At 35.7% G+C, this 16000-nt stretch overlaps 1 protein-coding gene across 1 annotated transcript in view; it reads right to left on the reverse strand.

The window, feature by feature from the left end:
* Positions 1–16000, reverse strand: part of ASAP2 (ArfGAP with SH3 domain, ankyrin repeat and PH domain 2) — an 83980-nt gene that overhangs the window by 9532 nt on the left and 58448 nt on the right. Inside the window, exons 13-24 of the mRNA XM_057371568.1 lie at positions 14969–15017; positions 14694–14860; positions 13239–13372; positions 12423–12517; positions 10470–10659; positions 9958–10043; positions 9647–9762; positions 9169–9236; positions 7461–7574; positions 4722–4977; positions 2117–2278; positions 1102–1270 (exon numbers count right to left, since the gene is read on the reverse strand). Of these exons, the coding sequence (XP_057227551.1) occupies positions 1102–1270; positions 2117–2278; positions 4722–4977; positions 7461–7574; positions 9169–9236; positions 9647–9762; positions 9958–10043; positions 10470–10659; positions 12423–12517; positions 13239–13372; positions 14694–14860; positions 14969–15017 (1606 nt within the window). The remainder of the gene's footprint in view (positions 1–1101; positions 1271–2116; positions 2279–4721; positions 4978–7460; positions 7575–9168; positions 9237–9646; positions 9763–9957; positions 10044–10469; positions 10660–12422; positions 12518–13238; positions 13373–14693; positions 14861–14968; positions 15018–16000) is intronic.

The following is a 16000-nucleotide window of genomic DNA, read 5'->3' on the forward strand; positions in this document are numbered from 1 at the left end:
GTTTTGAAGTTCCTTTTACTGTTATTTTATTTTTTTCTTAAAATTATGTAYCCATATTAGTCTGTGCATTATAGCAAGCTTCAACAAGTTGTGTCTACCTTTTAGGTAATATGGTACATGCAATAAAAGGGCTGAAAAGGTGCTTAAAATTCAAAGATTGCTTTCATCTTTCAGTCCCAATTTGCAAATGAAACCTAATTTCTTCCAAAATTTTCTCAAAGATCCTATTTTCTAGACTTCTCATTACCTTATTGATCTCCCTTGGTTCCCACCTCAGTATCTTGTTTTTCTGCAAAGCCCAAARCTGAATGCAGCAGTCCTGCTGAGGCACCACTGATGTTGAATCAGTTGGGAGAATTAATTCCTATCATTTGCAGGCTATAGTAAAACAATACTATTTGTCTTTAACTATTCCACARCAGCACAAAGTTGTCTGACTTACTATCTCCTTACAGATCCTTCCTCCAAGGACTTTTGCTTACCCATACTCTGCTGTTCTCCATGCTTYATTCCTGTAGTTTATGATTGTTCTTAATTACTAAGGGTTGCTTATTGAATGACACCCTTCTTCTCCCTTGACTACCACTCCAGTTTCTCAAGTCTGCTTTGGATTATGACCATGTKTTCCAGTGCATTAGTCCCTCCTAACTTAGTTCTCTGCAAATCTAAAAATTATTTTTTTCTTTCCATGTCTCTCTACTTCTGTCACGAATGAAAGGATTGAATGGAACAGAACTTATGCAAAGCATGTGAACAATAAATGGCACAATCAGAMATTAGATCCCATTATCTCCTATTTGTTACTAGATGAGAATTAGGAATTGAATATTTTTGTGGTTTCTTATTTCCGTAGCTAAGCATTCTGGAGATATTTTGCAAGTCATACAACCTTAAATCACTAGGCTGTCTTGTATTTACTGTAGGAATCCCTGCCATCTGCTTCCTTAGCATCTGCCTTCTGTTCATTCCCACAGTCTAGAACACATCATTGGCAAAAGTATGTATGCTTTATTGATGACTTGTGTGTTATAGACATACCATAAAATAGGCAAGTTACTAAAAACGATGAAGTATATCAAATACTAAAATGACATCAGTTACCCAGAAATAGGCTTTCTTTGAGAGATTCTGCTAGGAGGTTGTGGGGGCAGTGGTGGTGGGGTTGGTTTGGTTTGTGGAGGAGCTGGCTGCTGTTTTGATTGCTGGTTCAAAGCTTCTATAATGCTGGCTGTCTTTGCCACTGGAGGTGGTGGTGCTGGAGAAAGTACATCTATGGAGGAAAGTTAGACAGCAATATGGAATTAAATTTCTGTTTATCATTTAGTTTCTTGGGTTCTCCTGTTACAGGACTTCACCTAAGAAAAATGCTTTACTACATGAAATGTAAGGAGGGCCTCTTTAGAAAGTGGTTTACTTTTTGTTTCTCCTAGTCACAGTTGGAGAGCTCACAAGCACTTAAATTCATTCACACATTAAAGGGCAAGCAAAAAATTCTAACAAAAGTCAGTCGTATCTTAAAGCAGTATATCAGAATATATTTTTTAAAGTGTTARTATTATTYGCTCAGTCAAGGCCTTCRGCCTGTGTTTTATGAAAMACTAACCARGTGAGTAATATCTGCCAAATTTTAYTTAGAGGAASATCTTTTCTTAAAATCCTGTWATGATTAACAGCTAACAGCAGACTAGGTTTATCAATTAATTAAAATTGCTATTTAATCCTTGAAACCACCACAAGTGCAGCTGGCAATACATAAAAACATCCTTCTGCATTCCAATGGTCTGCATGAATCAAGCACAATGTGGAACACAGCCCCAGGCTTACATGTAACACTCACCTTTACAACTAGTGAGAATTTCAGCACTGAAACTATATATATATATACATAAAATTATGAGCTCTTTAGCTCTAGTAATAGATGGTGCTTCCTGCTGCCTCTGCACTACACGATACAGTCCTCAYTGGAACATCAGAGAAGACAGTTTCTTACTGGATGGAAAACGATAGGCCAAAGCTACAGTCACCAGAAGAGGAAGTATGAGTTGTGGAAATGGAAAAATAAGCCAACTATGATTAGATACAGTAGAAGGGAAAACAGGGGAAAGTGGAAACATACTTGTAGATGTTACACGCAATGGCGGCACAGGGGGATGAATAGCTGGTGGATCTGATGAAGACCTCTGCCTGCTTATACTTTCCACTCCTAAAGAATTTGTCTTCCATATTGCATTAGATGAAGAAATTGTCTGAATACCACTGCCAAGAACTGAAGGCTGAACTAAAAAGAGAGGAAAATACTGCATTATTATTATTGCTTACCCTAAGCACAGTGTTAATATTCACACCCGTGCTTTCAGAAATGCTGTGGCTAGACTGCTATGTTCAGCAACACTATATTCAATAACTATATTCACTGCATCCTGATGGAATGCCAGAGCAGAAACCAGTCTGGTGTTAAAAATTACACAGTAAAACTTCACCCAGAAACGTCTAACACTTTGCCTAAGCAAAATTTGTCTCCAGGCATTACTTTAAAATATGTCAATATTTGAAAAAGCTGGTATTATAAAATACTKGAAATACAGATTTCTCAGCCAGAAGACAGAAGGCAAGTCTTGCCACCTTTGATCCCTGACTGATAACTGTAATTTTCTCGAGTACTGCAAGAAAAGGACCTCACTCTTCCACAAGCATGAGCATACTTGCTGACTCAAAGTGAAACATCAGTTTTGACTTAAAAACTGTAAAACTGAATTTCACTCAAGCAAGAAACTTAAATAACTAGCCACAAAACAATCACAAAATACTTCTTCAGAGTCTCCTAAATGACTTCACTCTGAAGAGCTGTCTCCTCATTTCATAAAAATACTCTACAGGTTTTCTTCATAAACCCAGTCATTTGCACATATTATACCATTTCTCCCTAGTTGGCACATGAGCATCATATTAAGAAAAGATGAAACAGAGTAAAGTATGAACAAATATTAGGTTGCAAGGAAAAGCATAAAAGGCTCAGAAGATTTGGAGAACAGCCTAAAGCTATGAGGATAAAGGAGTAATAACACACCATAAGCATTACATTAACAACATCAGCAATCGACAAGAAGCTAAGATCAATGACACCATTATAGCTCTTAACTAWGTATATATATATAGGCTAATACATTGCTAGAGTAAAGAATATGAGCTAATAATCTAAGACAGGCTGCATGTCTTCAAGGCATGAGTAGTATTGCAACGGTGCCAAGAAGTTTGGGGTTGGGAATGAAATTAAAAAGACACATTTTGAAATGTGTAATTTAATCAAGGGCAAACTGTTGGTAAGGCAGCATGGTTGGCCATGATTAAAATAATACCGAAGTGTAAAACAGTCTTTTTAACTATTCCATTGTATTAGTAATTCAGATATAGAACCTAACAGTTAAACAAACCAGGCAAGCTCATTGTGTCAATCTTCCTTTCTGGTGGGGAAAACATTCCTTTCCATCAAGTAAAGAAATGTTGCCCAGATATTAAGCTTAGTGTTCATGTGAAACATTAGATTAAAGTAATCCTACCTCAGTTAAGTTTTACATGCTACTAAACTCCCCCCAGTCCCATGCTACCCTTTTCAAGTAACCCATTATCATTCTGTTCTGTTGCTCTCAGTTTTTCTACCCCTTTTTATGTTGCAGCCATTCCATAACTGACTTTTCGCACTACACAGGAGATCAGTTTGCCATGTCAGGAACAATCACTGATGTGTGGAGTCCTAYGCACTGACCTATGCACAGTGCTCCCAAAGGCATTTCCCCATCATATCTCCTCTMAGGAGTCTGAATTACAGCACCAGACAAAACCATTTAATAGTAACCGTTTAATAGTAACTTTTCTTTAATGGACTTTTACATAAATTTAGCCTCCATGAAAGCTGATGGAGTAATAAAGGTATTAAAACAATGAAACACACTGAATATGACCTGTACAAAGAGGACCTATACAGATTTCTCTACACTTCTTTATTATGATGCAAACAGATTACATATGAAGATTAGAATGAAGTTCACAGCATCAGCCTTAATGGTAGATTTTGCAAGCACACAACCCTCTAAATCAGAATGAGACACATACTTTTATATTGTTCTAACGATCTGGAGACAACCAGTAATTGGCAGCTATATTTTCAGTCAGTTATCATGTATCTAAGATCATCCAGCTCTCCACATCATGACACATTTGTATTTCAACCACGCTGAAGCATGTATTTATAAAGAGAAGACTTTGCAAGGTTAAAATCTCATGTTCTGCATACACTCTCTATTCTCTGCRGTCTAAAACAAATTTTCACAGCAGGCAAATGCCATTGAAATTGTATCTTTACACTGAACTCTGACAATGACATCTTCAAGAAACAGAAGTATGAAAAGATTGAATATAACAAAAAAAAATTGATAAGCTACATTGACTCCAGGCCTCCTTTTAATAAATGGTTTAATTCTGGTGCAGTTATTTGGTATTTTTTTTCCCAAACACTATTGTGTACTGCCTTGAAGGTATACCAAAAATCAAACTCAGAACATATTATGTAGATTGACTTCAAGGGTATAAAATGAGGTCAATGACAGTCCCAATACTCACCTGTGCAAAATAACTGTAAGAGAAAACCTAAAAATTTAATGATTTTTTAAAAATGTTTTTATTATATAATAATGTTTTTATTATACAATAATATTTTCCAGTACCTTTGCCAATATTCCTTGGAGGTAGAGGAGGTGCACTGCTTGTAACAGGTACTGCAGGCTGAATGGAAGGTGGACTGCCACTGAGTATAGCTCCATATGTTTCATTCTGTAATATACTCGGCATAAATMCTCTTTGCTTATCCTTAGCAATGTTTGCTGCATCTCTTGCCAAGGATGCCACATTAGGCTGCAGCTGGTTTGATCCAAGCTGGTAGAAGCTGACAGGCCTGTCCTCTCTCCGGTTGGGACTGGGTTGCTTAAACACAAGAACAGAAGTACTTATCACTACCACATTAGTCGTACTCATTTTATTTATTAATTGATAGGAAGTTACTTATTTCTAGAAAGAAAAAATGGCTTCCAAAATGTATTTTTGTTGCTTTWAATACATAACCTAAATCCTACATTCTGCCCTCTTTGAAACAAAGTAACTATGCACATTAACACAGCAAAAAACATTAAAGGTGAATTGCACTTCAAAACAATGATTATATTCTCATTTCTCCTGTCGTACACTTCTACAGCATAATACTGTATGCCTATATACACAAGACTATAATTCTATAGATAACCAATATAGATTTTTAGACTGGATCAAGTAAAGTTTCACTGCAAACTACCCAGCAATATTTTCAAAATACCCAGCAATATTTTCAAAACTAAATAAACAACTGAGGGTCCTAAGATTCATCTAAAGTCCAGCAGAGTTAAATCCCAAAAGATCTCAAAACCCAGACACAATTTCATCTGATTATTCTATCTGTAGCTCAGCCTACAATAAATGAGTAGCCAAAAGCTCTCATGAACTCTTTTTAGCTCACTAGTATCACTGGATAAGTCTGGGAGATTACTTCAACARGCAGCTGGGATGGAACATTGCTCATCCCATGCACATTATCAAATGATATGTAATTATTTGTCTTTGAGATTTACAGCAATCATCTGCACTTAGCATTATTCTTCCTGTTTCAACAGCAGGCACAGTCATTATTGTTAYCGAATTATAATTAAAATAGCTGGAGTTACAAATCCATGTGGCTAGTACAGGAATGGGCTTTAACAATCCACAGCCCAGAGAGCATAAATAAAGCTTCAGAAAYAGTGTTAGATAAACACACCACACTGACATACTGTCTGTAAGAAATTAAAATAGCCATCTATAGTAATAACATTTAGGCAGAATAAAGATTTACATCAACAGTATCACTAACAAGCAATTGATTTTCTGATGAATACATGCAATGCTTATTTCTGTATTAGTCAGGTAAGGCCTTTAGAGTTATAGCACAGCATTACAGTTCCAAGATTTATCATAATGATGTACMTGATAGTTCCTACCCTTACTTTGGTTTAGCAGCCTCACTCCTCACTGGCTGACACTCTCCATTCCCTGACCTCTCCACTCTCAGCCCACACTTCCTTAAACTTTCTAAACCAGCAGTAAATTCTTTTTTGAGTTGATGATTCAGCTTTTCACTGGTTCACCAAACTGAAGCAGCTTAGTACATAYAGGGACAAATGTGAGCCAGAGTAGAGGCAAAAGCTGAGGTAGGATCAGGCAGCCACTGTGTACAACAGCAGAAACCACTTGAATTGCCTTAACCTTGTCTTAGGTTAGACTCTCTTTTATATTAAATACGCTGGACTAAAAGAACTAAAATTTCAGGCATGACCTTTTCTGACATAAATTACAAAACCTATTCAATTGTCATAGCAGCAAGACAAACCCAATAGCCTGACATAAATAAAACTCTGATGTGATCCTAAGCAACAGCAGTATTCACCCATGCAAACAACAATCACAGACACTACTCTGTGATTAATAGTCCTTAATCTCCTTTCAAAAGTCCCTGAAGTATAAACCTATTAATAGTGGGCAGCGAAGTAGAAGCTTCATTACTTTAACCACACTGCTGAGTAGCAGATACCTTCTATACGAGATGGAGCTCAGGGACTAGTCAGAAAAATAACACTCAATTGCAGAAGGCAACTGGCAACAATGAAGAAAGTTCTAAAGAWCCTAAGGGTTTCAATCTGCTTTATCAAAATGATCATCATTACTATTGTTATTATCTGGAGGGTGACCAAAATATATATCAATACATAAATATGGGGACAGAGTATGAAAGCTCAGGCAGAAGAACTGTATCTAGCAGCTCACAGATTACAGATTTTTCCACAGATACCAAAAACTCTAAGGAACAATCTTAAGAGTCTCAGAAGGTAGCAACTGTGCTTTGAAAGTGAGGGTCTATGACACCTTTTGGTGCTAACTTGTTCAAATCAAGCACCAAAGGTAACAGCTATCTTGGACTAGGGAGACAGGACACGGGGAAAAGAATCACATACAGTATTGTAAAAATGYACTGCATACACAGTATTGTAAAAATGGTATTTTGCAACAGAGGAATTTCCCCAGTTCATGTTAGATCTGCTTCACGATCAGCAGATCTAAATATTCCTGATGTATTGAAACCAACTATTGACTCCATTGAAAAATTATAACATATAGCTAATTATAATTTGGCACCACATGGTCACATTTTAAGAGGAAAAACAGGACTAACTATAATTTAAGAAACAAAAATTTAAACTACTGCATTTTACTACAGAGCTTTATTTCACACTGTCTTCATACCTATAGTGAAAAGCAAAGTTACTGAGAAAATTGTGAACACTTCACTTACACATACATATGTAAATAATGTATATGTATGTAAAAATAATGTCAATACAAACCTGCAACTTTTCATCCACATCATCATCACTTTCATCCAGATCTTCATGAAGTAACCGCCATTCATATTCTACATGAACATGAGAATTAAATCTTCCTGACAGTGCTTGAGTAAGCTAAGGAAGAAAAGATTACTGTTGACACATTACGTGCAGTATTTATTTTAAAACAATATATTTAAAACCAAACAAGGGYCACATATAGGAAAAATCTTGATTTCAGTGATCTGGAAAGTTACTGCACTGAAGTAACTTTAAAGAATTAAGCTGTACTACCACATACAACATAAATAAATCAAAACCAAGTAGACCTTTCAATAACCATTGTASATCCATTCTCCATTTTCTGACAAGAAGCACCACAGCCTATTCGCTTTGATTTAGAAATTGCAATTCAAAGAAATTAACTGCAATGGCAGTCTTTCTTGAATCAGAATCACTTATCAAGAAGCCTTGACCCCACTAATATGGTGGGGCATCCACAACTTCCCTGGGCAACAAAAAAATGGCCTTCGTCCATAAAAAGTACTTTAGTAATTAGATTTCAAGGACATGTCAGACACTTAGATTCACAGAATCATTTAGGTTGGAAAAGATCTTTAAGATCATTAAGTCCAACCATGAACCCAGCATCACCACATTCACCACTAAACTGTATTCCTAAGTGCCACATCTACACCACTTCTAAAYACCTCCAGTGAAGGTGACTCAACCACTCCCCTGGGCAGCTTGTTCCAATGCTTGACAACCCTTGCCAGAAGAAATTTGGCTTACTATTGTATCAAAACCTCCYCTGGTGCAAGCAGAGGCCATATCCGCTTATCCTGTTGCTTGTCACTTGTGAGAAGGGACAGATGCCCAACTGCCTACAGCCTCCATTCAGGTAGTTGTAGAGAGTTATAAGGGCCCCCTGAGCCTTTTTTTCAATAACCTAAAGAATCTCAGCTCCCTCAGCCACTCCCTATAATACTTGTGCTCCAGACCCTTCACCAGCTCTGGTGCYCTTCTCTGGACTCGCTCCAGCACCTCAAAGTCTTTTTTTGTAGTGAAGGGCCCAGAACTGGACACAGCACTCGAGGTGTGGCCTCACCAGTGCCAAGTACAGGGGGACRATCACTGCCCTGGTCCTGTAAATTACACTATTACTGATATAAGCCAGGATGCCATTGGCCTTCTTGGCCACCTGGGCACACAGTGGCTCATGTTCAGCTGCTGCTGACCAGCACCTCTATGTCCTTTTCCACCAGGCAGCTTTCCAGCCAYTCTGYCCCCAGCCTGTAGTGCTGCAGAGGGTTGTTGTGACCTAGTGTTGGACACAGGACTTGATCTCGCTGAACCTCATACTGCTGACCCCAGCCCATCACTGCAGCCCATCCAGCAGAACTTTMCTATCCTCCAGCAGATCAACTCTCCCACCCAACCTAGTGTCATCTGAAAACCTATTCAGGGAATCTTACTTGTGGATCTGCGACTAATAGCTCAATAAAATCACCCCCTGGCCTCAAAAACAAGCATTTCCCATGCATCTGAAGAAAAGTAGTGTCTTCTTCTTAAAGTCATATAACTAAATATAAAGCATATAACTATTTCTAAGGATGTAACTACTTCTAGCACACCACTATTGCGTCTGGAATATATTCACTGAATATTCAACTCTAAACTGTTAAGTGTTCAGACATGAAATGCACATATAGAAAGACACAATACTCACCAGCTCTTCACAGTGGGTATGTTTTAAACGTTTAGCTATATCAAGTGGTGTCTCTCCTGCTTCATTTGCTATATTAAAGCAAAAAAAGAAATATATGATGAGAGGTGTCACCATTACCATGTCSATTACTAAAGACAAACCTGCAGATACAAAGTGAAGTACTAGACCAACACACTCTAAAACTCATCTCTTTCTTTCATATWTAGGTCCAACTCATATCAACCCTCTGAATATGACCAGCAGTAGCAGTTCAAGATGCCACACATATATGAGTGAGTCATGAAAMAAAACAGCAATGAAAAATCTAAATCAATCTAAAAATAAAGTGTCATATATTTAAAAAAATGTAAAACTTGGAATAAACAGTAAATATTAATTCTTTAATAATGAAGATTATAAAATGCACTTATTCCAACTTCACCGTTTCTTATCTGAAGCAATGACAAATAGGAAATCGAAGTACACTTTACCCTTTTACCTATTTCAATAGAAGCCTTCCCTCTCAGCAGCAGTTTGAGGCACTCAACGTTGTCTGTTAGACAGCARTAATGCAGGGCTGTGCTACCTTTACAGGTTTGCTTATCTAGATTGCCRCTATTGGAGTACAAGAAAGAAGAAAGGCAATTAAATTTCCTACTCTRTATTATTAAACCACTCTCATTAGAAGATTTTAAAAGAACAACATTACATTGGTAAATACAGCTTTAGTAATATAGTATTTGTATTTATTTAATATTTGTATTACTTGACATAAAAGCAATGTCAATATTTAGCTTTCCATACACTTACCTGTTCTGCACTAAAAAGTCAACTATATGAAGGGATGTTCGATCAACTGATCTAACAGCAAGGTGCAGYGCTGTTTCGTCTTGCTCCTAAGAACAAAAATGAAAAAAGACATTTGTTTCCTCTGAAGAATAAGCAGAATTTTAGTAAGACATTAATTAAATCAATTAAAACATGTTGAAATTTAAAAATTTCAAAATATTCAAACATGCTACCATTAAAACATTGGTGAAGATTTATTGTGTCCCTTTCATTCCTTTAAAGTAAATAAATAAATAAATWGGTTRAAAACGAACATATTATTGAATGATTTAATGTTTTAACAAATTTCAAATACAATAGTATTTGGAAACMACCTTAGATTAAACTATTTAGTATCTTGTTATTGTTACATTACATCATTAAAGGGACATGCATTCAGAACAGTGTTTCAGAAGTTAYTTTCAAATAATTTTTAATTTATGAATGCATATTGCACTTACAACAATTTGCCTAATAAAATTTACAACACTTACATGGCCATTGGCCAGTGGAATTTTTTCTGTGAGATCCACACCATCAGCATACACTTGAACTAATCCAAGAATGTCTCTTGATTTGACTGCTTCACAAAGAGCATGCAATTTAGCTGCATTGTCAGCATGCTTCTTCCTTGCATATTTTCTCTCAATATACTTGGCAGTAATGTAATCTTTTCTTGCATTCCTGAAATTGAATATGATTTACTTCTATAACTTTCTGCAGAAGACACACATTAGCATTTCCATAAATACATGCAAGTCATTTGAAATAATTCATTATGATAATTTTTCTTTTTAAATATGCATGCAACCATGCACTCTCATATTTCAAGTATGAAATGTATTTACAGAAGATGAATCAAGTATCCAATACGAAGACAGACCATGAATTTCTCCCTCCATACTCTGTGATGATGCTGAGATCAAGAATACTGAGTTATATGTACTCAAGATACATCAAAGCTTCATAATGCTGGTTTATGTTTCCTTGCAGGTTTATGTTTACCTAACTCAGTACTCCTACACATGCTGGAAACGGATGGAAGGCATGGGATACCAAGAACAAAAAATAAATTTTAAAAGATTAAAAAAATTTTAAAACATTTTTACAAAAAAAAAAATTTATAAAAATAAATACATAAAGAATAAAGAAAATAAATCTATCTTATACTTCTGCCCAGACTATCCAGGCCTTGAAATACCCTGTTTACAGACTATCCAGGCCTTGAATTTGAATACACAGCAGTGATATGTTCTAATCTCTTCACCACAACTGTAACAGGGAGGATGTGTTGGAGCTTTTAGTTACATTTCTAAACTGAGATGAAAACTTAGTACACCTGAATCAGCACCAGTTATCACTTTTGATGCTGATGTAGTAAGACATCTACTCCTCTTCCCATCAGAGCAAGACAGGAGCTTGCATGCCTCGTAAAGGCGTAACTCCTCACCAGCTCTAGAGATGTACACAGCATTGCACAGAAGACATTTAACAAAGTCATACATCATCATTTAGATATTATATAATGAACAAGAAGTAAAAAACCCTAATAAATAAAAATAAACTGGATCAATGGATAACTCCTGTTCATAAAGCATTTGATAGTATTCAGGTTCTTGTTACAAAAAAAATAGCCACAAATTTCATAAGCAGAGGTATCAAACTGGAAATTATTTTTTTAAATACAAATTTTTGTAAGTGTTCTTATTATACTGATTTAGCATACGCTAAAATTATTAGCCATTTTAATTATGAATACCCTGCATTATTACTGACAGTGGTAGTCAAAAATTATCCAAACTTTCTTGTTTAGCATTGGTTTTGTGAGAATGTTCCAAGTCCACATGATAAAATCAGCTTCATTCAGAGCCAATTCTTGCGGGTTTGTTCCTGCATTGTTTACTAGCTCTTTTATGATGAGTAGCATCCAGCCAAGCAGGCAGCTGTCCTTGCTGTATCTCTGCCATCACTGCTCAGTGCTTTCGAGGAATTCAGTTAAATGTTCTGTCTTCATTCCACACAGTTACAGCCTTCGGTCCTAGATATAGTTTCTAAACACTGATCTGTATCTTTCAGGCAAATGTTCACCTTATTACAATTTCTGTTTTGTTTTTAAATAGCACAACATTAATTGYTTTGATTTGAATCCTTATCCTTGTATGTCTTTAAAGTACCCAACAAGTCACGGTGAATTTGTTTTTGTCCCACAAACCATGATTCAAAGWGTTGGTAATATATTCCTTATTATTAGGGAAGGTACAGTCAGATAAAACTCAATAACACAGACATGCAAAGCGTCAGAAGAAAGGTTTCTCCTTGGTTACAAGACCATAAATAAGACATYACACATCTTTCATGGCCTGCCAGTGCAAACCATAATGGCACAGCCCCWTACCAATATTAAACCAAATGCCTGCCCTTCTCAGATGTAGTGGCCCTTTACTTACATATCGCTGCTTGGATTAGGTTTGACTGTCTCTTCAGCTGGCAGACAGCATTCCATTATCTCATTAAATCCAGCATTCCCAATATTCTTTGCAAGCTGTTAAAAAAGAAAACCCCACAGCTCACTAACAAACAYGTTCAGTTATTGGCCACACACATAAAAAGGGGAAGACAAGGGAAAATGAGAGTTGGGACCCCTTATTTCTGATTCCTTGATCTGCTACTATGTCAGCGATAACAAACAGATCAGATACTTTTTTGGATGTGAATTTTCAACTGGGATTTAGAACAAAAACAAGTAACTGCAGAATAATCCATCAAGACACCAGTTCATACAATAAATGCAAATACTTAGTACTGGGTAAGAATACACATATGAACTGTCACAGAGCAGTTGAAAAGTGGTAACTTCTTAATGCAGCAAAGCTGAATACATTTTTTTCCTTTGGGGATTAAAGTTCTTTTCTAAAATAATGCTAAATAATTAATGGGCTAAGTATTTGTGAAGTCCTTCAATTTTTAATCTGCGGCACATTTATATGTCAAACAGCTGTGTTCTTTTAAAAAGCAACCAAGGATAAAAATACTTGAAAACACAAAAATATGAAACCTCTACTAATTTGGATTCTAAGATAAAAAAAACGTTTACAGGACACTATGTTCCAGAAGGTTCCATTAAACTTCAAGAAGCTTTATTAAATTATGTTTATCCAGAGGCAACTTCAGAATGGGAACATCTCTCTAAAGTGACAAAAATATACTTGTGTTTAAAATATTTTACAGCACTATTTTTAAGTAAAGAAAAGCAATTTGATTACCAAAAGTTCAGATGTTCCCAGCACATCTAATGTAAGTGATTGCATTCTGGAATAGTGAACACCGAGTTCTCTATGGATTCCTGAGCATTCAATGCAAGTTAGAATTCCCAAATTTGTTGAAAGCCAGGTAGGATCTGAAACAGAAAGCATCCACAGAACTGAAATTTATTCAGGCAATTATTTCATTCTAGAAAACATAGTATACAGAAATGAAATTATGTAAATTAAGATTCTTGTATATTACTCTTTTTTTAAATATGTGTGTTTATGTTCACTCTACCTGGAAACAAAACCAGGATTTTTTTTAATGCTGAAAGAAGGGAAGAGGAAAAGTTTGTTTTTTTTTTCGTGAAGGACATTGCTATCCAAGGGACCTCCTCAACCACTCCATTGGTTTGCCATTTTTCAAACAACTTTCAGGAGCTGCATTTTCCCACTACCAATATAATGGTGTCACATTTGCAATTGCGAGTACAGGCACAGTTTAAACTGAAATAACAATGTTTACAGGATGGGGGCTCTTTTGTACTTCAAATGTAGACTTTAGACTAAGTGAAGCAGAAGTGATTCAGAAGTACACATAGAGCACACACTACAARATTCTCACTCAACTACTTCAAAGATACTAAGGCTCATCCCTCTCTTTTCTCCTGGTATTTTGCATTTACTACATCATTCCCTCATCTTCCAGCCAAGTAGTTGATTTCTGAAGATTTAGAAAGCTTAGTAATTAATTTGTTTGATAAAGGTTTGGTAGTTGCCATTTACACTCTTCTTTATTAAGACATCAGGATTGACTSTTCCTGTAGTCTTATATAGTATCTACTGCTGGAAATAACTATCGATTTATAAAGTGCATACARCATCAGATCTGATATTTTCAGCTACAGTTTCACATAAAAAAAACCCTAATTCCTGCAGTGCCGCTGTAACAAAAAAGAACACAGGAAACAGCAGAATTTAAAAAATAATTTGAAGAGTATTAAAGTAGAAATTCATTGATCAGCAAAACCAGCATTGCAAACCATAGTCAGCAGGCGCATTCTTCTCAAAATGAGTACAGCCTTAGACATTTTCCCTGTCTCCCTTGGTCAAACATGATAAAATACAAAAAAARGAAAAAAGGTTTATTAAGCAARTGCTTCRAGTAACTTACAGCTGCTCAATTTTACCTATATCTTAATTATTAACCCATATCTTACATAAGTTCACTTGATTTATATAAGCAAAATACATGGGAAAAAGAAAAACTTCTTAGTAACTTTTCTCCTCTCTGCCAATAAGCATGTAACAAATCAATCTCACTAAAKTAGCTTCATTAAATTGTTAGCACATTCTATTATGTGTATAATTTTTGTGAGATAATGAGTAAAAGTGAACGCATAAAACGTTAGCTTAAATATTCTAATGAGACAAACAATTTTTACCAATCAGAAATATGCTTAATTGAGTCACCTTGTGCTCCACAGTCACAACAAACATCATTTCCAGTCATCCTCTGGACTTCAGATATAATTTCTTTTGTCAGTTCCTGGACAATATTATTTTCTCCTGTGTTATCATCTCCTTTGAATGCATTATTTAAAGCTTCCTCTTTGCTGTTTTGTAGCACAGATGTCCATCTAAAATGGCAGTAATATTTTGCTATTAAGTGTTTTGGCACTTCTGAAGTTCAAAGTAAGTCTCAGTAGAACACCAGTGTCAAAAACAAAATTAGCAAAGTAACTCACATTTGACATTCCTGTTCATCTTCAGCTTGAAAGTGGTATGTTCTGTCATCTGCACAATAAATAATTCACATACTGATTAAAAAAAATTAGTGAAAAACTCATCTCGCAGAAGTCTCTCAACAAAATCTAAAATTAATTGATTCCTGAGATCTCTAGTCTCATCACTGGAGTGTGTTGACAGACAAAAGGTCTATTTAACAAATTTCATTCTTACTACCTACACTTCATCTATGATTTCATCCATGTTTATACAAGGTGKCTTGTTGCATTTTAAACAGAAGCTGTTTTCTTCAGTGCTGTGCTTTTATCACGTGAGCAGCAGGAGAGCAATGGAAATGTTCCATGGTCTGGATATAACCTCAGTAATCACAAGTATAAAGTTCTGCTGGGAGGAGGGGAGTCAAATATAGAGTCCATATTTGAGTTTATCTGTGTATGCAAGAAAGATCTAAAGAGTCCAAAYGAGCTCTTAAAACTTCCGTAATCACAAATGGCAAAACAAATTTGTCAGACTTGAAGTCCAAACTACAACCAGCATAAGCCCCAAGCTGTTTCAATCAAATCAAGCTCACAATTTTCAATTTACTATTACTTTTCTAATTCTCAGCATTGTTGTCATAGTGTACTATTACAGAAAAAGGCATAATATATTTTAAGTCTATAGAGCAAATGAGATATGATACAGTTTAATGACTCAGAGTGAGAATAGTTGATGAAAATGACAGTGGTAAAACCACTGGCAAAAAGATATTCTAAGATGAAAATTTCTAAAGTTTGAAAAATATTCAGGCTAAAGAGTATTAAAAGATAGCTTCACRCATGGAAAATATTAAGACAGTGAAGATATATAAAAGAACAGAAGGAAAGTGTTATATAGAGATTTTATCTTGCCATGATACAGCAATTTGYATTTTGTAAAGAACAAGGAATTTTTTTTAAACTCTACAGCAAAAAGCAAAACGAAGTGACAAAGTCATCTGRAGAAGGCTAAGAGGCCAGTTATGCATTGTCAAGGGTGTGATAACATTACAG

Source organism: Malurus melanocephalus, unplaced genomic scaffold, assembly GCF_030028575.1.
Source record: "Malurus melanocephalus ecotype Western Australia unplaced genomic scaffold, MMel_1.1 scaffold_6, whole genome shotgun sequence".
NCBI lineage: Eukaryota > Metazoa > Chordata > Aves > Passeriformes > Maluridae > Malurus > Malurus melanocephalus.